The following is a 24,749-nucleotide window of genomic DNA, read 5'->3' as shown; positions in this document are numbered from 1 at the left end:
CTCCCTGCAGCGCTGGGGTTTTGTTTGCAAACCGCCCCCTCCCCGTGCACTGCTGATCAAGGGAAAAATGAGCTCCGCAGACCTGGGGGGTTGTTTTAAGGAAACCATTTAAAACAACAACGCATTTTTCTGCTCTCCGGTGGTTGGGAGCTGTGTGTTTGCCCTAAGCCCGCTCTGCTCACCCCACCGCTTTCCACCAAAACATTTGGTCCCTGGGGAGGCTGCGGCTGCCGAAAGCTCGGCGCATGCTGCTTGTCTTTATCCCTTAGGGGTGTCCCGCTCTGGGGACAGCGCCAAGCACCCTTACCCAGCCCCTCGCTGTCCTCGAACATCTTCTTGACGGTGTGGCAGGTGGAGCCGTCCCCGTGGCAGACGCCGCACCGGTCCTCCACCGCGTTGGAGTCGATCTCGTAGTCACAGCCCACGTTCTGCAACACAGCCCCATCAGCGCTGGCCCCGCGCCCGCGCCCACCCAGGAATTCGCTGGAATTGGCACCAGCAGCCAAATGTGGGGAAACACCCGCGGTTATGAGGACCAGCCTCAGCAGAGAGACGGCAGGAAAAAAGGAACACAGATTGCAGAGTGGAGCGAGCTGGAATCCTTTTGCAAGATGGGTGGCACACCCAGGGTGGCTGCAATGCGGGTTTCTTACTCTAGTGTTTGCCTGCAGCCCCCTATCCTGTTCATCCAGCTCTGAGAAGCCAGAGGCACATCTCGTCACCTTCCCCTGCCCTGCTCTGCAGCCCTGAGTCCCCAGAGCCCGTCGGCACGTGCTAAGAGCTGTGCCTAGCTGGGCCAGCCTCCTGATCCTTGGCCTTGCCAATCCTGTTTCAAAACGCTTCCCAAAAACCTTTCCTACGTTCTGCTGGAGCTCTCCACACCTCGGACCTAGGCAGCTGCCAAATTGCTCGATCAAATGGAGCCTCCGTCTGACTCCGCACAATAAAAACTGCAGCCAATTCCCCAAGGGCCCTGCTGGGCCCCGTGCCACCGAGAAGCCTTTAGTCTGAGCTCCATGAGGATGTGTCCAGGGAGCCAGTTGCACACACGTGCTGGAAGGAACACTATTTTAGCTACTGCAGTGCTCTGTACTGAGCCAGGTTTAATTCTGGTGTTGAAGCCAGCAGCAGGCCTGCAGTCAGTGACAACCGTACGTGTGCAGTCAGCTCCGAGTGAGTGTGCCGTCAGCTGAGGAGAGCTGCTGGATCCCACTCTTTCGTATGTGCCAAGTAAAAACCATGACCTCTGAGCTCTCCCCCGAGCCCGCGCCTGTGCATCTGTGCGCTGCAGCCTTTGAAGTAACTTATAGACTGTTAAAGGAGGAAACGTGACCTTCTCTGAGTCTCCTGCTGTGCAGAGCAATTGCCATCAGCCTCTGCCTGGTGCCACTGGCAGCGCAGCCAGGAAGAGGAGGAAGTTTCCACGAATGGTTTTTATGTAACAGGCTGAAACTTGCTTACTGATTATTTTCCCTGCTGCTCTTTGCGCCGTCCATTGCATGACAGCCCTCAACAGCACCCAGAATTCCACGGAAGTGACAAGGAGGTGAGGACTTGCCTTCTCCTTGCAGCTCTCTCTGAGCCTTGTCCTGTCCCTCCCGAGCAGGGGATGCCCTCCCCAGCCGGCAGCCAGGCAGCTCTGCCACATGCTGCGGCTCGTACGGAGCTTCCAAGAAAGAACAACAACAGCCCGGGAGGAAGAAGAAACCCCAGCACTGGGAGAGGCTGCTAGGGCTGGGGAAGCCACCTCCATTGCTGCCGGCTGTGGGTCAGGGCAGTGTCTGCCAGTGTCCGCCCTTTCTATCTCCCCTTATTTTCAAGTGAACTGTACTTCGTGGATTTCCTTGCTTTTGTGCTCTATTTCCCTGAAGGCAGCAAAGAGGCTTAAATACCACCGCACCAAATATCTTGTGAATATCGAGAGCTCACCCTCGTTTCTGTACAGAAAAACGGTAACAAAACAGGTCAGGGAACGTCTGCGTGGGGACAGCGGGCAGAGCCCCGACCACCAGCCCTTCCTCAGCTCCTGGTGCACGGGGGTGCTGCTGGCGCCCCCCGGCCCACCGCGGTGCGGGACGTACCTTGCAGATGCCGTTGATGCACATGTCCCGGCTGGCGTTCATTTCGTAGCACGGAGTCCCATCGATGACAGCGTCCCGCAGCTTTTCTGCGAAGTATTCGTCCTCTGGACGGCAGTGCAGCTCGCAGGGGTTAACTGGGGAGCCGAACAGACAGAAACTGAACCCGAGGAGCCGGGGTCTGCACGCCTTCGTCCGCCTGCTTTCTGCAGCAGCGCTGCCCTGGGCTCACACGGACAGGCGCCACCTTCTCTCCATGTAACCATCTCCGACAACACAAATTAATCCTGCAAACCCAGCCATAATTCAAAATACGGCATAAATACACTGCGAGACCGGTGGAAAAGGAAGGCAAATCTTTTACAGGCAGCTCCAGCAAGATCAAGCCATTGCAAGAATCTGTCTAAGGCTCTCCGCTAGGGCTTCGGGAGAAACCTGGCAGCAGGCTGTGCGCACTCACTGTTGTTGGGCACCGGCGTCCATTTGTAGAGCTTCCCCTTGTAGAGCATGGGGTTGAACTGGCTGCACTGGACCTGGCGGAAGGACGGCTTGTCGGGGGGACACGGCCTGATGTTGCAGATCCGGAACCTCTTCCGTTCTCCCAGGCAGTACCTGCCCCCGTACTTCGGCCTGTTCGTGGGAGGGAAAAGCAGAAATAAACACCCAGTGCACACGAGGGGCAACTCCCTTACAATAACAGAAATCCCTAACATAGAGAGGACATTTTTAAATGCGCAGAAAGCATCGCCCATGCCCTTGTTCTCCTGGTCCCTTCTGGGCAGAGGACACTGATGCTCTGCACAAAGTCCGTGGTCACTGCGGCAGAGATTGGGGTGCACCACACAACAGAGATGCGGCGGTAGCAGATCCCCGGGCTCTGGAGGGTGACAGAGAATTCCAAGCCCAGCTGACTTTGCTCCGGCTGCTCTTTGTTTTCTGTTTCTGTTCCCTTGGACGAGGGAAGGTGCCTGATTCGCTTGGGGGTTGCTTCTGAGCAGGTTGGCTTTCTTGCTGTCAGCAGTTAGCACAGCACTGCAGCGGCCAGGCTGCGGCGTTGCAGGAGAGGGGTTGGATTTGCTGGTACCCAGACACCTATTTGCCTCACGGAAGGATCAACCAGACCGAAAAAGGGACGTGCGAAGCAGTCATTTTTGCGAGTCCCCTGGGAAGATACTGGAGGTTCACAGCTACTTTTTGTGTCTTGTCCCTCCTGACAATCCTTCCTGCATGTTGCAAATATAGCCAATTTTATAGGCCTGGTTTATGAAGCTATAAAAACAGTAAAGACAGGCGTAACCAGTAGTGTTCATGGCCAAATCCCTCCTCCTCCTGCTGCCGGGCACTGTGACACCCTGGGGACCAAGTGCTGCACCCGCTCCGCTCGCCACAGCCCCGACTGCTTGTGACTTTGCCGGTGATCCAAGCAGGGCTGGCAGGGCCGGATGGCCAGCGGGAGGGAGCTCCCGACCAAGTGGCGCGTGGCCACGGCTCCAGGCCCCCTGACAAAGCGCCCCTGGCCCACCCCCTTTGCTTTCCGTGCTGGACGACCTCAGAAGTGTTTCTGCACTGCAACACAGCCCGGCAAGAACCGCAGGGCTGACAAACGGGTCCAGCATGAACACATGGCCAGAACGGAGAAATCTCAGAATACATCTATGGAGAGGAAACACGTTTCTTCAGGCTTTAGATTTTTCATGCTTATGATTCCTAAATGACAGAAACAGCCAGAAACACGAGGCTATAAATTCTCACTTACTTTCAAGGACACTTCAGAAAGTAGTTTAAAAAATATATCATTCTTTCCAACAGTGAGAGGGCCTTACGAGGCAATAATAGGCTTTTCTTAGACGCCAACAGACTCTCAAAATGCTGCCACCAGTTTTTGGTGCTTGTCTTTTCACAAGCTTGGTTTGGTGACCGCAATTTCAGTGGCCCACATCCCCATGACCTTATGAAAATTACTTTTTCCCCAGTCAGTTAAGACTGGGCACCCTTTGCTGAATGGAGTAAAATTAATTATTATTTTACAGTTGTTTACATACCCTTCCCTAAGGAAATGCCTGCGGCAGGAAGGACTACCCAATGCACACATTTGTTCACTTCATCCAAAAGGCAAAGCTGAAGATTTACCTACAGTGGCCAAAGCAAACAACTGCCCAGGGAAATTCTGCTGCTTTTACAGTGTTTGCTCTCCTACATGCCTGCAGCTGTGTTTAAAACACTCCATAAACTACAATTGCACTTTTGTCACAAAACTCATGTCAAACACAAACCTAGCTCTTGACCTAGGACTGAGATTACGTAGTGATTCTTTAAACAGTTCGATAGCATGTGCTAAAAACAATGCACCCAAGGCAGAAGTTAGGCAGAAAGCACATCTGGGCTCATTAGAGAGATTCTTCGTTTTCAAACCTCCTTAAGCCATTGAAAACTGACTGCCACTGGAAAATTGCTCACAAAGCCCCTTTCTCTCCCTGTTCCAGGGCACGCTGACACCTGGGCGAGCCAGAGGCCTTTGTGCAAATTCAATACAATAGGGGCTGGGCGGGAGGGAGACATCTGGGGAGCAGCTGGGTCAGCGCGGCGGTCGCGGCATGGACAATGCTGCTCCTGGGCCGGCCCTTGGGCTGGAGCCGGCTGCTGCCCTGCCAGCCAGGGAGCAGAGAGCGTCCCCAGCGCTGCAGCTCACGCAGCACGCTCAGAAATCATTCACGGGGAGAACAGGGCTGATAAGCAGCAGTGGGAGTTTTCAAAATGATGGTGAATCACGATGAGAGAATGCCTGGTTTTCTTTTCTGCCATTAAAAGACACCGGATACGTTTTACATCTACAGGCATCGAGTCTTTGCTCTTTGTTGGAATCGCATTCCAGCACGCTCTGCGTGCACAGCGCAGGAGCTGCTGCATGTGAGAGCAGACGGAGCCAGCTCTGCCCCTCCAGAGGCTCCTGCCCGCCCAGACGGCCAGATAGCCCCATGAAATGAATCGCCTGGGGTGTTTCAGAAGCACTTTGTTCAGCAGGATAACCACATCCTGGCACCACTCCTCTGCTGTGCAGTGCAGACGTGGGTAGGACCAGGCCAGGCAGGTGACGGTCCCAGCTTTACGTGGCCTCTTGGGCCTCCTCTCCTGCCTGGAGGAGCCGAGCGACCCCGGGAGCCCGCGCTCACTTACGTGGGGTTGCTGCACTGCCTCTCGGCGCTCTGCACGCCCGCGCCGCAGCTCCGTGAGCAGGCAGCCCACGAGCTCCAGGGCCCCCAGCTGCCGTCGATGGCATCGGGACGGTAACCCACTGGCACGCACTCGCCGTTGAAGCACCACTGCAAAGGGACAGTCCAGAAGAAGAGAACCCAGGTAAATGATGCGCCGTTGGTCCTTGAGTTAGAGAGCCCTACCGTGGGGGAGCACTGAAGCCCAGCACCCTGTGCAAACCCATGCTTCGCTCACTCCAGGGTGCCTGGATGTCAGCCAAGATCTGCCAGAGCCAAGTTCCCCTCTGTGCTATGGGAAATTCAGGGATGTCAGGCTGGCTGAAGAGTCCAGCGAGGCAACAGACCCCCAGTGCTGACCCTTAACTTGCTGAGCAGAGGCACGTGCAGGTATTTTTATAACTTCACAGCACTATGCTACCTTGGTCAAGAAGCCCCTGTAGTGGCCGGCGATGGCAGAGCAGGGCCTCTGGGTACCCACCACGTCCCTGCAGGCTGCCAGCCCCTCCACTGGGCAATGGTAGCTTTGGCCAGGTCCCAGAGCAGCACCTGCACCAGCAGTGCCTGCGAGAGCTGGGCAAGGCTTGTGCTCCCATGCAAACTGCACGGTTACGTTGTTAAGGACCCCTCTGCTTCACCCTCCCTGGCAGTATTTTTGCTAGAGTGAGGGCAGCGAGGCGAGCCCCTCCCCATGCGCCGCAGTCTGCAAAACTCCAGGTTTTACACTTCTCTGGCAAAGAGCCTCCCCTGCATGCAGGACAAGGAGGCTCTCCAGCTCTGGACAGGAGTGTTCCCAGTTACCTTGTTCTCCCCACATGCTGTGCCATCAACGGCAGCGTCCAGCTTGGAATGGCACGTGGTCCCCACCGTGCACCACAGCGTGTTGCAGACGCTCTGCAGGAAACACATTGGCGCAGGACGCGGTTACTGCACAGCCTAACTCGCCGGTACAGATTTAACTCACAGGGACGGGGTCGCCCCGTGCAAAGCCCCCGCCACCAAAACCCCCTCGGAGCTGCACGAGTTCGTGCGACATTGGGAGAGACCACAGCTTACGTCCATGTCGTCACAGAAGGTGGAGTAGGCACCGTACTGCAGGCGACACTGATGGCCCACGTCGTAGAGGACGCCCGGGGGCACCAGGGGGAAGTCCAGCACCTCGCGGGCAGGGGGGTCATCCAGGCACAGCCCCCAGCCCCGGCTGAAAGAGAGACGTCAGGGCAGCGTCACTGCCTGCCCGCTGCAGGCGGGCCCTGGGCACCGCTCCGGCAGCTGCTAGCAGAGGAACCAAACATCTCGTTAGAGTCTCTTCCTAACATCCTGACGTTCATTTCCTAGCTGATACGACCGTGGCTCTCCAGTAAATCCCGGGCCTGCTCCAGCACGTGGATCTGTACGTGCACTTTCTGAGTTGGGCACGCCGGTGTCTGCACCCACGGCACCAAGGATTGTTATCAGGAAGCCGAGGTGCAAAGGCAGCGCCAGCTTCTCTGGGCAGCTCTTGGGAAGGTGCCTTGCACACTTCCCCTCCCTGATTTCCCCACCCTTCACCTGCAAGACCAACGTCCCAACCGCACTGAATGCTGTTTGTGGATCCAGCAGCACAAGAAAATACACCAGACTTGGGCCAGGCACTGCGCTTACCTAAAAATCCAGCCAGCCTCCCTCCCTGCTCCCTCTTGCCAGTCCTGAGACACCCACTGACCCCCCAGCACGTCCTGGTGCTCCCCACTGGACAGCTTTGCCTGGGAGTAATTCCCTGCTCCTTAGATTTGCAACCAGCTCATTAGCAAAGTCCTCAGCTGGGGGCCTGGGCCTCAGTTTCACCACTCAAGGTGAAGGGTTTCGCTGAGCAAACATTGCACTGCAGAGAAGCAGATGCTGTCCTTGCGTTCATACACCAGGCTGGCTCCCGAAACGTCCCTACGGATGCTCTGGCTCTAGTGTCAATGCCCTGGTAATAAAAATAAAGTGGATTGTCAGCAGCAAAACTCACTCACCCTCATATCTGCCGCTACGAACAGTGCTCGGCCTGTGCTGGACAGTATGTTTTTAGAAAAGAGATATTAAAACGGAGCCCGGAGCGCTGCCAAGGCGGCTTGTGGCCCCCTGCCAGGCTGCCTGGGAGCCTGAGTGGCTGCTCCTGGCCGGCTCGCTCTGCTGCGAGTGCTTTTGCTATGATACTTCCCAAACACGCAAGGAATTGTCACTAGTTTAGCTTACAGTGTTGATTTAAACAAACTTGTTTCCAGCAACCCAAATTCTCCAGCGTGGGTTTCTGAGCAGATTAGATTACTTCAGCTTGTTGTGATTGGAAACAGGTCTAAATTAACGTGCAACAGGATTCCTTTCTAACCCGAGCCGGCAACACGGCCCAGCCCGGGAGCAGCAGGGAGCGGGGCTGGCAGGAGGTCGGGAGCCACAGCGAGCACCCGCTTTGTGGGGTGCAGGCAGGGCGACACCCGGCGCAGCAGGCACCCGCTGCCCCTCTCCCCTCCTGCACCTGCGGGGTCCCCGCCAGGCACCTGCGAGCCCCTCGCTTGGCTGGGAACAGCCCAACACTGCCTCGGCTTGCAGGAGAGCTCTGCAGCCCCGGCGTGGGGAATGGTTTAGATTCGTTGTTGATTTCCCAGAGGTATGAACAAAATCTATTTCTTCATTAAATATTTTACAATTATCCTACGGTGCCTTCAACTGGCCTCCACCTTTTGCCAAAAAGCTTTACTGAGCCAGCAACGACTGGCATGAGCTTAATCTGGCTTTGAAGGGATATACTGAAACCCACAGTCTGCAGTAAAAAATCACAGGGGTCTGCACTGCATCTGCCTCTTTCCGCCTGCTCCTTAATGAGCTAGATGATAGGATGGATGGTGGGGTGATTAAATCCCCATATGCAAGTAGGCTGGGAGGATCCGCAAGTACACTCGCGAGCGGGATTAAAATTCCAAAAGCTCTTGGAGAACTCAAAGAAAGGCCCAAGAAGACAGGAGTGAATTCAATAAAAACAAAGGCAAGGGCTTAAACTTGGGAAGAATCAGCTGCGCAAACGGAGGAGCTGGGGTGGCTGGAGAGCAGCACTGCTGCAGGAAGGGCTGGGTGCTCGCAGCTGAGCAGGGGCAGCAGCGGGTGCTGCAGCCGAGCCAGGCCCGGGGACGGCGTGGGTCAGCCAGGAGGAGCCCATGGGAGGAGGCTGGACGAGGACCTTCAGCACGGCAAGAGGAGGTTGAAAAACTGCTTGTCTGGTCCAGGGGAGGAAAGACTGAAGGGAGACGTGACAGGCAGCTGCTGTGAGACAAAGGGAGCCTTCTCCATGCCGTTGCGTGCTCCCAGAGGGTCGCGGAGCCCCCTGCCCAACTCGCAGCAGCAGCAGCAGGGCCGTGCTGCCATCGAAGGCACGAACCAGTTTCCAGTGTGAACTGTTCAGCAGTGCTCACCCTCTTCTGTAAAACAATCACCGTCATCTGAGAGTGCTTTTTTTCCTAACGCGAGGTCTGTTCCAAGCACATCTAGCAACCCCAGGTCAGCAGGGTCTCATTTTTTGGCTCACTCCTTCCCGTTCTCCTGCCAACACTGTATTAAAACGAGCTCATGTCTGTGCTCGCAGCAGGCCTCTCCTTCGCCTCGGGGATGTCACAGACGCTGAGAGACGCCTGCTGAACTCTGCTCCACTCTTGAAGGAAGAGCTGCCCCTTCTGGGAGGGGAGCAAAGAGACCAAAACTCCACTGGACAAGCAGACAGATGGTCTGCTTCTTCCCTGCCGCAGCTAACGGCAACCCAAGGTTATTGCCAGCAGGAAATGCTTCATCCAAAAGCGAAGGTTAAAGACAAAGGGCCAAGAACTCTGTGGATGCAAGAAAGCCCCATTCCACTGACAGCCAAAACTCAACAATAATTCACCCTACCTCGGGCCCTTGGCTGGATTTAGAAATGGGAGCTCAGCACCAGGCAGCCTTCCTACCACGCAGCTCGCAGCCCCTTGTGAGCACACCAGCCACAGCCAGAGCCTTTCTGCCGCTGCTTCTGGCAGATGCTCTCGCTGCTTTCCAACCTTCCCGTGACGAGGAAGAAAAACGTCCCTCCAGTGCAAGACACTGGCTGACAAATGTAAAACTTGGGCCACGTCCCTAAGAATTTAAAAACAACAGACTGCAAAAGCAGCCACGGGGCACTAAAAATAAAGAAATGCAGGCAAGAATCTGGCCTGGTCTCATCTCCTCACGTGGTGCCTGCTGCCTATAGGCAAACATCACACACTCACCCCAAGCACAGCCTTGCCCCTGAGACGAGCAGAAAGCAAGATCAGGCTCTCTGGGGTGCACTGAGTGCTACAAACCCCAAGTGCTATGGGAAACCGCTCCTTCTGCTCGGCGGCTTGGATGTGCAGACGTGCTTCCAGACGGCCACCCCTCTGCTAGGCTGGTGCAAGCGACCCGTCGCTGACACGGGGGCACAGAGGAGCAGAGCCAGCACCAGAATTTTGCTGCTGGGGCAACCATGCTTTGGGAATCCTGACTGCTAAGTCAGCGAAGAAAAGTGCTCTGGCTTTATTTGCTCAAGCAACAATCACTGTGCCGCTGCACAAACGCTCTATTGCCTTTGCATTCAAATACTCACCCTTCCCAGCAAGGACCAAGGCAACCGAGCAAGTCAGAAATACCCCTGAGTGCCCCGGGGTTGACTTCTGAGACCAGAAAGTCTTTCGCAGACCCCAAAGCCCAACCCAGCCCCAGCTCGTGGCAGCCAGCTCGGCCCCAAGTACAGACGCAAACGGAAGAGAAGAGGAAGCAAGGACTTACTCAAGGAATCGTGTGATGTACTCCCGGCTGCAGCGGGACCAGGTGAGTGGGGACGTGTCATACAGGAGCTGTGGAGACATGATGAAAGGTCTTTTCCCAACTGGCTCACAGTCATTGCTGCTTCCATCATGCTGAATCCCAAAACTGTGTAAGAGCACAGTCCCACAAAGGAGAGGTGAGCCGCATGCCCGCTACAACCACGCAGCTTCTCTGCTTTCCGAGACGCTACGCCGGACATTACAAACATTCACAGCTTCGTGGGCACTTGCTAACGAACAGGGAGTAGAGCACTTGGCTGTCTGGGAAATGGGACCAGGGACGCTCCCACAAGCTCTGTCCCATGTGGTAGGGGACAGGCTCCAGTGGGGTTGTTTCACCTTGCAATTAAGAGGATGCCAAGAGCGTGCCCTGGATGAGCTGCCGTGGCCAGCAGCGCAAACAGGAGGCTGCTTGGTAAGCTGGGGAAACTTGGCCGTGCTCGGGGCTGCGCCCAGTCCCTGTGTCCTGCGACACTGCGAGCAAGAGGAACAGCCCCAGGAGCTTGTGTCGCCTTGCACTGGAGTAAACCAGGGACATTTTTGCTGTTTTGAAGTGACAAAGCCAACAGACTATGCTTCACGCAGAGAGCATGCAAAGCAAGCGCTTAGCTGAATAGATCTATATTAAAGCCAAAATTTAATATGATGTATAATTATTACATGGAACTTTTCCCAATGTACGTATTTTACAGGAGACTTTTACTTAAGCTTTCCTACTGACAACTCAGCCAAGAAAAAAGTAATGAGAATATTAAACCAAGTCAGTTTAATTAAACTTATTGGTTACAGGCTTTTACTGTACAAAGATATCTGTTATGGACTACGATGTTCAAATGACCTTCCCAAGTTTAATTGAAACCAGGACAAGCCCAATTCTGTCACTGATGCTATACACATGGACTCTATTTTAAAACTTCGTAATGAGCAACCCTCTTCTCCACAACCTTTAGCATCAGCAACACAGGATAACTTACATGTGTAATTCATCTATGTTTCTTTGGGCATGATTTTCATTGAACCTGGGGCAACCAAAAACTTAACTCTGGAATGACGTTCCCAGGGTAAATTCCCCTGGATTCAGGGAATTGCGCGGCAACATCCTTCCAACTTCTACTTGTCCCTTGTCAAGTCCTGACTAAACCATGCAGAGGACAGGGGTCAGAAAGGAGAAGAAGGAAAGCGGGGGTACCTGTGTCCTAGCTCATGGGCCACGGTGAAGGCCAGGGGCAGCCCCGTGTCCTCATTGATGTTGCAGCTCCTGTGGGGCTGGCACATCCCCGCCACGTGGGACAGACCCAGGGTCTCGCAGGGTCTGTTCATCGCTGCGCAGATGTCCTTCCTTGGGTGATTGGAAACAACAACACACACACAGCAAAGAGGGGTTGAAGACGGCAGGAACCAAAGGACGACACGAGACCGAGCGCGGGCAGGTCGCTACGTGCGCAGAGCCAGGCCAAGGCAGCCGCCTCGGAGCAAGCCCCCGCTGCCTCCCCGTCCCGGTCTAAGGGGATGTGTCTGAGCCCAGCAGATGCTGGCCAAACAGAAGCCGGAATGGAGACATCCAAACGTCTTTCTGCAGCAGAAAGATTTATGACCTTTCCTTTCCCCTTTACTCTCTCGGTATCCCCAGCTTATTAGAAAGACTGATTAATGTGAACTGCAAGCCAGGCTGGCTACGTTTATTCCATTGTATAAATAAAGCTGATGCTGGGAATAATTAAGCAATTACTACATTTCTTGGGGAAGTACATCCCGAGGGTGCTGTGGTCCAGGGCAGGGGACCTCCAGCCACCCAGGATGAACAGCTCCAACGAAGTGCACGGCCTTAAGTGCCTTATTTCTGCTACAAAGGAAATCTCCTAAAGAAGACAGTTCTGTTGTGGGTTGTGAATCACTGCACAAACAACCACGATACTGCCAACATCCAAGCTGCTGCAGCCTGAAACCATCAAACTACATTTTGACTGCAAGGTACATAAACTTGGCCAGAGGCATGAATTCCACCCAGCTTCATGGGAGGTTAGGGGCCTGCTCTGAGGCTCCTTTGCAAATCCCTGCATTCATCTGCAAGGGAAAAAGGAGAGCTAATCCCTGTGTACATCTGCTGCAAGGATCCACCCACTCTGGTGCTTGCCAGTAGGGCTATGGTGAAAACCTGGATTGGAAACCCCAGCTTCTAGTCATCTGGGAGCTGTCTCCGGGTTTAAACCTGAGGTTTGAGACCAGTTCCTGCCATCAGGGTCAGGTCACCTTCAGGTTTCTTGTTATATGTTGTACTGTATGTGCAGGCTTCCAGACAGGGCTCAGGTACAGAGGGTGAGGTTTTACACAGGGTATCTCAGCTGCCACTGAGACGTGCCCCTGGCTGCCTGTGTCCCTCCTGCCTGCAGCCACTGCAGGAATTTCCAGCTGGCAGAGGAGCACCTAAAGCATAAAATTAGCCCACAGGCACAATACCTTGTGAGCAGGACTGCAACATCGTGATGTAAGGGATGGGAATCTCCTTTCACATTGATGCTCTTCTGCCACTTGCAAAAGCTTTTCAAGGTGTTGTCCGCATGGTGGGAGATTTTCAGATCCTCCTGTCAAAACAATTAAAAGTCTGCTGTCATACTGCTGACAGACCCATTTGCTTTTCAGGGTGCAGTGGTAAGGGGTCTGATCTCTGACACATCAGAGCGAGATCAAGAGTAACTGCCATATAGAAGGAATAGCTTCGTATTTTATAAGATATAGCTTGGGTGGGAATACAGCCCTTTTCTACTTTCTTTTCCTCTGTGATTCAACTGAAACATTAAGTCATCCAATACCGGGGGTTAAGTAACACTGCAGGAAAATATTCCATCCCGGCTGATGTGCTTTAGAGAAGGATGCAGCTGGGCAGCCAGCCCGAGCGGCGTCAGGCTCCCTGAGAGCAGCCGCTGCAGCTGGGGAGCACAAACAACCGCCGACTCGCAGCCTCCCCCAGCGCTACCGGCGGGACGCTCCTCGGGGACGCAGCGAGCTCCAGCCGCTCCGCTGCCGCCCGGCCCCGGCCCCAGAGCTGTCTGGGGGCCACCGCTGCTCCAGGTTTGGAGGGATGCTGCTATGGGCAAACAGCACCAGTGGCATCGACTAATGTCCCACTGATCACAGGATGGGAGGGAAGATACTGTCGCAGAAGAATAAGTGGCTGAGTTAGAAATTATTATAAGAATTAGACTCCACAGCTCCTCTTACCATGCAAACATCCTAACTTTACCAGGGCTGCAGCCCTTGCAGAAGACAAGGAAGTAAGGCATGGGAATCTGCATTTATCCAGGCAAACAGCACAAGATTGACCTTACAGGCTTTCAAGGCCAGCTCTCTGTGTATCCTAGTCTGGCTGCCAGGATGGAAGTGTGAGTCACTTTGTTTTCTTTTTACCTCTTCGGTCTCCAGCAGGATGAGTCGCACTATGGCGATGTTGATAGGGTTCCCGATGCTGGCATGGTGGAACAGCCCTGCCACCTGGAAAACACAAAGGCCAAATATACAAAGCTCAGAAGAAAGACCTTGCCCTGGGACAGTTCTCCTGGTAAATAAATAAATACATCTGCAAGGCAACATGAGCTCCAAGGGAAGCTACTGAAGGTTGTTGACAACATCTCGGGTAATTCCCAAAAATAAAAGACAAGACCAGATGCAGACCTGGACTAAAGCAGTCATAGTGTGACGACATCCATTGGAAACTGCTGTAGTCTGTGTAGCACACTGAAACTCAACCAGAAATGCCTGGGGACAACCTCTGCTTTCACCCCCTAACAGACATGTGTAACATCTCAAATCCCGGTGCTCTTGCAGTGCCTTCACCAGCCGGGAGAAACCCAGGGATGTTATTTTGAGGTCCTCTACCCACTCCCACCCTCTTTTCTGGCCAACGACCAAGCCCTCCTCTGAAATGCAAATGGCTGCTGCCACAGCAGCACAAGAGCAGACAGACTATACCAACTCACGCTGAATTATCTGCTTGTTTTACGGTGTTAGCGAAACCTCCTGGATTTTCAAGACCACCAGGTTCTCTTCATGTTTTGACTCCGGACATGGCCCTGGGCAGCCTGCTCAAGGTGGCCTGGGGTCGGACGAGGTGACCTCCAGAGGTCCCTTCCCACCTCAGCCAGGCTGATTCTGTGACTCCAGGCAAAGCTAACAGTGGCACCCCGGATGTGCAGGATTAGATCCTTAACACACCAGACCATCTAGTTATGAGTGGATGTCTCCAGAGAAGCTTGGGTTTAAGCAGCAGCATGAGCTGTTGAGGAATTTCAATGAAATTATCACAATTAGCTTTTAAAGCCTGACTACAGGTTTTACATTTAATGCTCCCGTGGTTCGGTGCCAGCAAAACAGCTCAGCTACGGTCTGGTTCTGGGCTCAGCTCCTTCCCTTGGCTGTCCTCAGGGGCACTTTACCAGGAAAGCCGCTCACAGCTCTCCTGCTAACCAGGCCCGTGTTCCCACCTGCCACCAGCGGGCTGGCGCCGGCTCTGCAGCATTTGGGGTTGAGGTGAGACACACGAGGGCAGCTGCCCTGCAGCGCTCCCGTCACGGGTGCCTCTCGTTGGCACTGCCAGTGCTGAGTTCAAGGGAGCCCGAGCCAAAGCTCCCACGTCCCTGTGGGTCCTTCCTCCTGCGAGGAGGTTTCCTTATCCTCCAGAGGCAGATGGAGCACCAAGCAGCGCAGAAAAGCCAACCTGCGGGCTGGATCGGACCGTTTGGTGAGAGATTTGCTGAGGTCCCACCAGGGCTGAGCCCTGGCAAGCCCAGGGGCCCTTATGTCTCACAGCTGCATCTCCAGGGACCGGGCAGCTCTGCGGTTCAGAAAACCAGGACTCACCATGTTCATCACGGTCAGCACGTACTTCTCGATGTTCTCACTCCCGTGGTATTCTATCATCTTGGTGTCTGCCACCACCAGCGTTTCCACCCACTTCTCCTTGCTGATGGAGCGCTGCTTTATTCTTCTCTTCCTGTGTTGTTTCTGTTCCCATCTCTCCCTCCGCTTCTCAGACCTCTCCAGATTTTCCTGAGATTCTGAGGAATTAAAGTGGGAAGAAGAGACATTTTTTTAATTACTTTTTTAAATGCCAGCAGCATTGGTAAAATATCATCAAGGCCCCTTTTTTTGAAATAAAGGAGAGAACTTTCTGGTGTCGACAAGGAAGCCCCACACTCAGCACCCATAACCTACTCGCGATTTTGCTGTGGTGTATGCTCCAAAAAACCACTAGGCGTTGAAGACTCTGATCGCACTGTGTTGCACAGCAGCATTAGCATGACAGGGAAAAAAAAGAAGAGAAAAAAAGGCATTTGAAGTAAATCCTTTGAAACAGAGTTTGAATATTTCATGACTAACGTGCAACCTCCAGAGCAGAGGAGCACTTACGGTCTGTATTGACACATGAATACAGGCAACCACGGAGAGATGCTTGAGCACGCACCGCTGAGAAACACCAGTGGCTCGGCATTTGTGAGTATAATCCCACATTTCTATTTTGCTGAGAAAGAGTTTCCCAAAAGGATAAACTCTGTGTCCTTGAAGTTGGACTGATGTCTTGAGCCAAACCCCAGAGATCATCCCTGTCCTGGGCAAGACTGAAATACCCGCGGGGTGCACAGAGATTTCCTTGGCCACATGGAGACAGAACCTTGGGTTCCTGCGCCTCTTGTCCCCAGAGAAACAACAGGGACATTCACTGGGCTGAAAGGACACACGACGCCAGAGGAGAGCTTTGCTGCTCCTACCGCGCACCAGCAACTGGGAATTCTCAAGCCGAGACTTTTCCTGTGACGCTGCTCCAAGATCAAGGTCAGGGTCAGCCCCAAGCTGGGTAAAGGCTTTACAAACCACACTGCACACAGTGGGAATTGCTTTTATGACCGGTTTCTAAGGGCTCTGCCTCACTTTGTTAACAATGGACTTTCACATTTTATGGACTATACTGTACTTGAGCTGTGAAAGAGCGTTTTATCCCCCAGACTGAAAAATCCCAACTATCTGGATAATTTGATGAATTGCCAATACCGCTGTGACAGTTTAATCACCACGGCTTCCTTGGAGCTTGTTTTCATTGCGTCCTTTGCTGCTGAGCTTCCATGCGGGACATGGAGGTACCTCAGCAAGCTCATTGCTGGCGGCTCCCTGGCTACCAAGGAGGCTCCGAGCGTCATTTCCCCCGGGGACCCGCTCACACGCCTGCCCAGCTGTGCACAGAGGCTCACGCTGCACAGCACAGGGGATTGACAGAAGCTGAGTACCAGGTCGGTCTAACACCATCTGGCAGCGTGGCGTTTTGCAAAGAAAGTCAGCAATACATCGGTACAAAATAGAAGACCTGAAGTCATACAGATCCTGCAGACTTCCAGTTTCCTTTCCAGGGCACACGCATCACGGCCACGTTGCTGGTCTGTGTTCCAGAAGAGGTCCGGGTGCGCTGCACACTGGCCGTATTACGACCAGTGAAATCCATTTACAAATGGATTTTAGAGGCTTCAAAGTCCAGAAGGAGCCATTCTAACCATTATCCCCGTATTCATTTAGATCAACAGAAGAATGCCTAAAGACAACCTGATTATAGAGAAAAACAAGGTTTCTGAAAGCAGAGAGCTCTAGGAAAAAAGCAAATCATGATGCATTGTCTGGAAGATGCAGCTTCAAAGCCCCAGACCAGTAAGGCGTCCAGGCCCTGCAACAGCTCTGCACCGAGAGCTGCAGAGGCCCCTTGGCCAGAGCCGGCAGCTCTCAGCTCCTGGGCAGGCACCGCTGAGGTGCGGGGATGCTGCCCGGCTTCCCAGGCGAGCGAGTGCCCTCGCGTTTAAAACCTGCTCTAGACTGCTGGCTGGAAACGTACCCCTGCTGCCTCCCTCACCTCCAGGATTTCCACCTAAGGCAAACACCTCTCTGCTACACGATTTTGCTGCAGGCAGACATCCAACTCTCACCCATCTTAGCTGAGTTAAAACAGCTCCGAAATCACAAGGGCAACACAGACCCCAGTGCAGCTGCACCAGCCCCCGGGGACGTGCGGCTGTGCTCCAGCGGTTGGGCTGCCCGAAGCACCGACTGTTCCCCTTCACTGGGAACAGCGGCAACCGATTTATGACCAGCCCTGGGACTTCATCGTGGAAGGGACTTTGAACGCCCTTCTCCAAGTGTTGTACGCTCTCCCCCCCAGCCCCAGAGCCCCAGCCTGCGCTCCTGGGCTTGTGCCATGGAGCCTCTGAGCTCTGCTCCAGCAGAAGTCAAAGCCCTGCCAGAAGCACAGGCTGCAGCCCCTCCCGGACCTGCTCTCAGGTGCCAGCACTGCCCACCTGAGCTGCCACCACCGGCCTTTCCCAGGACAGTCGTTTAGTGGGGGCCAGCCCCGCAGGCGGCCCGCACAAACGTCCGGTGGGAGCGGGTGGCCCGCTGAGGAAAAAATGTTGGTTTTCTACCCCACCAAGAAGCAGGAGGTCGCTGAAATCAAGTTAGTTCCTAGACACTACTGCAAGCAAGGTGCTACGGACACGAGTTTTAATCTGCATCGCTGTAACACTACAGGGCAGAAGGATCAAGGAGACAACCTGGATCGCTGGACTTCATGGGAATTCTGGAATCCAGATCATGGGAGCCAAGTTTGACTCTGAAAGGTCAAAACCTGATGCTTGCATGTGAACGAAAACAAACACTGTCTCCACATCACAGGACGCTTGCAGCAGGGCCGGAAGAAAAAGATGAGAGGGAGAGGCCTGAGGTCCAGCATGCACTGGAGTCGTGTATGTGAGAAACATAAGCAAATACAGGAAAACTGGCAGGAGGAAAAAACCCTGCAATAATTCCTGTGACCTGTGGGCTCCAGTCATGAATGCCACAAAACCTCTGCCTGCTGCTAAGCAAGAAAATTGTCCTGACTCGCGTTTTGAAGCAGCGGTCAGCCTTCCCACAATAAAAAAGCTCCTGGAAATTGCTGTGTGCCTACGCTTTCGGAAACTTGGCCGTCCTGCAGTGAGGAGCCCCCTGCTCGGACAGACACCTACCGAGCGGCCCCGTGCTGCCCCCCGCCCACAGAAACCACCGCAAAACCCAGGGCCCATCCCCTCAGTGCTCTGAGACACAGAAGGGTTTCCTTCCCAGCCAGATCAGCGTCCTTTACGGGTAAAAGCTGGCTACCGGGAGCTTATCACAGGAGCTTAACGCTGGGTTTTAAGATAAGCACGTCTGCTGAGGCACCTTAGGGGACATGGGGTCGGCACTGCTTCCTTTATCTTGTCGCCGTGCACTTCAAACTGCAGAACTCAAATCGTGAACCCCAGGACCCAGCTGCCACTGGCCCACGGGGAGAGGCAAGAGAAAGGAGACAATACCTTGCACGCCGCAGGCTGCCCACGCCGCCGGCTGCCTCTCGCCTTGCTCTCCCCGGCGCTCAGGAGCGTGGCGTTTGTATATCCTGTGGGGCTGCGCCACTCTGTCCTCGGGAAAGCTGGCGGCCACTGGTTCGATGAAATAGTCCTCGTTCATGAGCCGAAACACGCCTTTCTAGCGGGGAGAGAAGGAGACGTCACCGTGAAGCCACCTGCATCGAGCACAGACTCACACCAAAGAACCTGGGTTTGCAAAACATTCTGGGAAGAAACAGGTCTCCTCTGAAGAGACTTCTATGGATATCGTGAGCTCTAAAATCCCAAAGGAGAACAAGCAAGCAGGGACTGATTATTAAGGAAACAGAAAGCTAAAGAGAGCCCAGCCACAAAGTGCAGGGGGTGGCGAGCTGAACGGGTGGCTGCGCTGAGGAGTTCGGGGACCGCAGGGCTGCTGAGGCAGAGGAATGCCTTCGCCAGAGAACCAGAAGCAGAGCACACCAGGAATGTGTGTATGCTGGGCTTCCTCCTCCATGCTCACACCACCTCTCCCTGACCTTCCTGGAGAAGCTTTGCCAGGCCCAGGGGCACAGCCCGAAGCGTGGCTTTGAGGACAGTGCAGCACCAGCGTTTTGACAACTGTTGCACCAGCGGAGATGTTTTCATAACGAAATCCTCGGGAGATGAAGTCAGTTGCTTCTGGCCTTTCGCACTAAGCCCCGTCGCTGTAAACTGAACCCTCAGGTTGCAGACTTCCTGCGGACGAGCACCAGCAAACCTCTGGGGAAGAGGAGGAGGAACCCGCAGGAGCTCTTGATCACAGCAGGAACTCAAGTCATGGAAACTCAGTCTCAGGACGAGGAGCCTCGCGTCCCCATGCAATAAGGAAAGGATGTGTCACTGGGATCTCTCCTACGGCAGGAAGCGACACCCTAAAACTTTCTTTGGTTAATTACAGTTCCCTGACCCGGGTCCAACTGAAATATGCTGTTACGGACTCACCCGGGACCCCAGAGCCCCAAACTGCTTCTCCAGAACAAACTTATCTGCAAGCACTTGCCTTTGCTGCACGAGAAGCTCTCCGAACAGGCGGCTTCACACCCAGACACCAGGAGTTCCTGGGCAGGGGTCTGCAGCCGGAGCAGCCCCGTGTAAACCTGCCGGGGATGCCCTGCAAGGGCTGCGCTTTGCCCTGGGGAGGCTCTGCAGAAGCACTCAGCGGGTTGCTGCCCAGGGGAACGTCTGGTTTGCTCTGTGTAAAACACGCCGGTTAACCTTACTGCACCTCGTTTGTCACGGTCCTTCGGAGCACACGGCGCTGACACCGCTGCCTCCTGCTCGCTCATGACAGGCCATAACGAGAGCAGCAGACAGCCCGGGAGAAGATGAAAATGCTCTGGCAAAGCCAGGCATGAGGGAGCAGAACCCAGCTCAGCGCTACATTGTATTTTGGAATCCTTGACAGGAGGAGTTTAAAGTCTGGAAGCAGCATTCCCAGAAAGGTGAAGCCTTTCAGAGAAACAGACCTCAAAGGTGGGGACGGGTGTTAAAAAAGGTACGGTTACCCTGTGCTACGCACGTAACAAATGCTGGACCAGCTGCTGCACCAGCGGTGGTAGGGGAGGAATTTGGCCCTTTGAGGCGCTAACGCGATTTATTTCAACACCTGAGGCTGCCACGGGCAGGAATTCTGGGACAGCCCACCTGGGCTCCACGGCTAAGAGCTGCAGAGCGCTTCCAGTAAAGCAAGAAATACTTTGGGTCCGAAAATGGTTTGAAATACCACGCATCCCCACCGGGGGCCAAGGCAGGACGCTTCTGCAGCCCACGGCACTGCGCCTCCCCGCAGCAGCAGCGTGCCCCTTGTTTACAGCCCGGAACACCCAGCACGATGCAAGCGGCATGTCGGTAACTCGCGGGAACGAAGCAGAAGCTCAGGGCCACGCTTTACGTTGCTAAATAATTCTGTGAGACACACAGCATATTGTTAGCGTGGTTTTCCGAGGTTTGGCGTCTGTCTGACAAAAAGCCAAACGTTTCCAGAGCCATCGTACGTTAGGAGCACACGTATGTACTGTACATGCAAACACGCTCCAGGGAGCTTCACGACATCTATTCCTGTGCACATTACAGCCGCCAGGACTTCTCTCATCCAAACATTCACAGAAAATGAATTGAAAGGTCGTGGGTTCCTCCCAGACGCATGAATCCATTTTGTATCAGAATGAAAGGCCTGGCTGTTCCCTGCAGCATTTGTCCCCCTGAAGACGGGAGTCGCTCCAGGCCCAGCTTCTCAGGCAGAACTGCCCAAAGTCGCGGAGGAAGTCAAGGCGAAGACAGCCACAGAGCTCAGACTGTGCTTCCCAGCTCCGGGCTGAGCTGCTTGCCCCTTCTTGAGCTCCGCTCCCTCCCTTTGGCAGGCTTCCTCCAGACCCCACGCCCTCGTTGGCAGAAGCCCAGCTGCCAAACCGAGGGTGAGAGTGCAGAGGGAACAACCAGACCCCACTGCTCAGGGAGCTGTGAAGTGCGGGGTGCTGATCACTCCGATGCTGTTAAATTTGGTGGGAAAAGAACAACCTCGACGCCTTGCAGGATGCGCCCAGCATGTTGCAGGGCCTTGCCATGCCATCCTGCCAGAGCCAATGCTTCTGGACCACCGCACACACTGACCTTTCCTCCCACAGCTGCTCCACTGGCACCAACGCTTCTGCAAATCTCTGCGAGATTTTAAACCCCGTGGGGACCCGATACCTGTGCCAGCCAGGTGCGAGCTGCTGCAGACACGGCGTGAACGTGCCTTGCTGAGCGCCTCCACGCCACCTCCTATTAGTGACAGTGGCTTTCAGCAAAATTTCCCCTCTTAACATGCCACAACTGCCTTTGAAAGTATTGAATAGGACTGCCGACATCCGCTGAACGTAAAGAAGTTTCACTACACACGAACCGCACTATCCTGCTGAGAACAACCAGGCTCCAGGCTCTGAACAACCTCGTTTCCAATGTGTTTGTCGTAATCCTACATATACTGGAAGACAGATGCGATATGAGAATCGCTGTCTTTGGGAATTTGGACACAAACACAAGTAAACACAGTCCCAAGAGTTCCCAAACCGCTGGAATCCATGGGAAATTTACAGGCAGTTCATCCACAGCAGCATCAGACCTACACAACGAGATCTTGACTCTGCTGCTCTCAGGAGGACTTTTGCCATTACTTTCAAAATAAAAAAAAAGGATTTCACACAGCTTTTGCTGTTTCCTTGTGGGTGAGGAACCTCAGTACTTACCAGGCCATCACACGTGCTGAGCGCGGCCAGGCCTCCCTTCAGGGTCCGGCTCTGAACCTCCCCAATCATGTGGCAGGAGTTGTAAGTGTGAGACTGGATCTTGGCGTCGGCGATTCCCCCGTACCGTCTCTCACTGACGAACCCGGGCGCGAGGAGATTGTTGTTGAGGCTCAGGTTGAATTTCAGGGGTTGTCCTTTGTAATGCATTTCATAGAAGGTGAGAAACTTGCTCTTGGAGGAAAGAGACCTTCTGTGGAGTACTCGGTGGGACAAATCGTAGGACAGGAAGGACCCACTCTCGTCAACCTTGATCGGGTGAACGATGTCGCTGCTTGGTGACCACAGAGCAGGGTCTGCAAAGAAAGGGTTTTTGTGGTTAGCTTTAGGGTTAATCATCTTTCCTCCTACCCCCTGAGCTGGATGCTTAACTCCCAAGGCAGCTCAGTGGGGTCAGGCACCCGAATATCTGTTGGATCTGTAAGCTGTGTCCGCTGCTGCTGCCAGTTCCCAGTGCCTGGAAGCTAAGAGCACTGTCCGCACATTCACTCTATTCTCTGCCCTCCGGCAATGCATCTCCACCTCTTCCCACTGACTGCTGCTCGCAGCTGGTCCTACCAGAAACGAATCCTGTTTTTTGTGGTGTTAGTTGCAGGGTTGGTTCCCAGCAAGACTGGACCCCGACTAACAGAGGGGTGTCCGTGTGCTGGGGCAGGTGTGGGAGCAGGGAGGAAGGCAGGGCAGGGAGCAGGGAGGAAGGCAGGAACACCACGGCTGTGGGGTTTGGGCAAGGAGGGCTGGGGGTCTGTAAGGCAGGGGGGCATGCAGCTGCAGGGCTCTGCTCTGACCAGAGACCACGACAGCACAGCTGGGGCCAGTCCTGGCTTCAGTGCACACAGTCCTGCTGTTTAACTACTACAGGGAAAAAAAAAAAAAGAGAGAGAGAGAGAGAAAGAAAGAAAGAAAAAGATAAAAAAAGAAAAAAGAAAAAAGAAAGAAAAAGAAAAAGGAAAAGGAAAAGAAAGAAAAGGAAAAGGAAAAGGAAAAAGGAAAAAGGAAAAAGGAAAAAGGAAAAAGGAAAAAGGAAAAAGGAAAAAGGAAAAAGGAAAAAGGAAAAAGGAAAAAGGAAAAAGGAAAAAGGAAAAGGAAAAAGGAAAAGGAAAAGGAAAAGGAAAAGGAAAAGGAAAAGGAAAAGGAAAAAGAAAAAGGAAAAGGAAAAGGAAAAGAAAAAGATCCCACTTTTGAAACAGAGCCTTGGAGACCCTGCAGCAGATCCCTGGTGGCAGAACACCTCCCCGGGGCCGGGCCGTCCCAGTGCCCCCACCGCTGCCTGCCGCGGCGCTCCGGGGCCGGGGACCCCGGCGGAGCCCGGGGAGGGTCCGGGGGCAGCCCGGGACCAGCGGGACCCGCACCGGCAGCACGGGACCAGCCGCGGCTCCCTCCGCGCAGCCCCCGAGCGGCTCCGCACCCCCGGGCATCCCCAGCACACCCCCAGCAGGTCCCCATGCACGTCCCCATGCACATCCCATGCACACCCCCAGCACACCCCCTGCACATCCCCGCACCCCGACCTGGCTGCCGGGCGCTGCCTCTCGGCCGGGTGCCCGCGGCCAGCGCGGCGGCGAGCAGCAGGAGCCCCCCGGGGCCCGGCATGGGTGCGGGCGGCGGCACCGGCGGCTCGGCGCCCGGCGGCGGGGCCGCGGCGGGCGGAGCTCGGAGCCGAAGCGGGGGCAGCCCCGGGCCGGGCCGGGCCGGGCAGGGCCGGGCAGCGATCGCGTCCCGGCCCGCGGGGCCGCCCCGCCGCTGTCCCGGCCCCGCCGCTGCCCCCCCGGCGGCCGCCACGGCCCGGGGCTGCCCCCCGGCGGCCGCTGCGTGCGGGGCGGCCCGGCCGAGAGGGGCCTGGCGGGGGGCGCCCGCCGCACCCGGGGGCCCTCCGCAGCCCGCTCTGACCGCCGGGAGCCTGCCGGTGCCTGGCACGAGGGGCCCCGGTGCCGCCGCGGAAGGGGGGCGGCGGGGAGCCCGCGGGGCCGGGGGCCCGGCTGGAAGCGCCACGGAGCCGCCCTGCGCCCGGCCCGGGGAGCCCTGGCAGCCCCCGGCTGCAAGGAACGCGCAGAGCCTCGAGGCTCATCAGACGCCGGGGTAGCACAAGCTGAGGGCAGACCGCTGCCGTCTCCGCCTGCTGCGTGCGCTTTACTTAATAAGGGCACGGCGCAAAGCGATAAAATGCGCTCTGTGGCGAGCGCTGGCTCTCAGGGGAAGATCCGCAGATTTATTTGCTCAAAACCATCTCTTCCTACCTGGCAAGTGTGTGGGTTTGGGTCCTCCATGAGTCTGCCTCCTCTCTTCCATCTCACTGCGGATCTGCACAAATGTCAACGAAAAAGGCACCTCTTTGATGCTTTATTTGGGCTGCCATTTTCCCCAGTACTTATACCTACAGTATGAGGTCAGGGGCTTTCCCTTTTTACATCTTTTTCTTTTTTCTATTTAAGTAACTCCTTAGCAGGGCATGAAGACTGCAGGAAATTATAGTCCCTTCCTCATGAAATACATGACTGTTACTAATTGAGCATATTATTTGTATCGTTTTCCCTGCTTGTTCTCTCTGCATGTCAGGATCTCACTACCTAGCTCTACCTATTTAAGCCGGAAGGCTAAAATGTTTAAAAAAATAGCCAAACTGAGTGTTTAGTCTCTGATACGTACATTTGGAAAGATTACTTGTGGGTGAGGTTTAATGGGTTTATGAGGATAGGGTGTTCCAGGTTCGGTTATGGGGAGCTCTCTGACATTTTTTAAATGGAGCAGTTCATGCTCAGAAGTCTGCATTTGTAAGCGTAATTTAGCTATGAGACATGATAAAATGTATTTTATATAGGATGAAGCCCAGGTCAGAGTGTTTAACAGTTTGGGTCTGCCGGATGTGTCAAACTGTGTTTGACAGTTTGGGTCTGCACACATAATGTGCAGCGCACTCGATGTGCCATTA

The 24,749-nt window shown here is 54.7% G+C and overlaps 1 protein-coding gene across 1 annotated transcript in view; it reads right to left on the bottom strand.

The window, feature by feature from the left end:
- Nucleotides 1-23,490, bottom strand: part of ADAMTS7 (ADAM metallopeptidase with thrombospondin type 1 motif 7) — a 49,487-nt gene extending 25,997 nt beyond the window's left edge. Inside the window, exons 1-14 of the mRNA XM_080551565.1 lie at nt 23,332-23,490; nt 21,764-22,116; nt 18,483-18,654; nt 14,977-15,173; nt 13,528-13,611; nt 12,580-12,704; nt 11,312-11,461; nt 10,085-10,228; nt 6,344-6,488; nt 6,089-6,181; nt 5,253-5,398; nt 2,539-2,708; nt 2,082-2,215; nt 308-428 (exon numbers count right to left, since the gene is read on the bottom strand). Coding sequence (XP_080407691.1) covers nt 308-428; nt 2,082-2,215; nt 2,539-2,708; nt 5,253-5,398; nt 6,089-6,181; nt 6,344-6,488; nt 10,085-10,228; nt 11,312-11,461; nt 12,580-12,704; nt 13,528-13,611; nt 14,977-15,173; nt 18,483-18,654; nt 21,764-22,116; nt 23,332-23,413 — 2,116 coding nt within the window. The 5' untranslated portion in view covers nt 23,414-23,490. The remainder of the gene's footprint in view (nt 1-307; nt 429-2,081; nt 2,216-2,538; nt 2,709-5,252; nt 5,399-6,088; nt 6,182-6,343; nt 6,489-10,084; nt 10,229-11,311; nt 11,462-12,579; nt 12,705-13,527; nt 13,612-14,976; nt 15,174-18,482; nt 18,655-21,763; nt 22,117-23,331) is intronic.
- Nucleotides 23,491-24,749: the final 1,259 nt, after the last annotated feature.

Source organism: Anser brachyrhynchus (genome assembly GCF_964034855.1).
Source record: "Anser brachyrhynchus genome assembly, chromosome: 11".
NCBI classification, from domain to species: domain Eukaryota; kingdom Metazoa; phylum Chordata; class Aves; order Anseriformes; family Anatidae; genus Anser; species Anser brachyrhynchus.
This window is presented reverse-complemented; position numbering and strand designations above follow the sequence as displayed.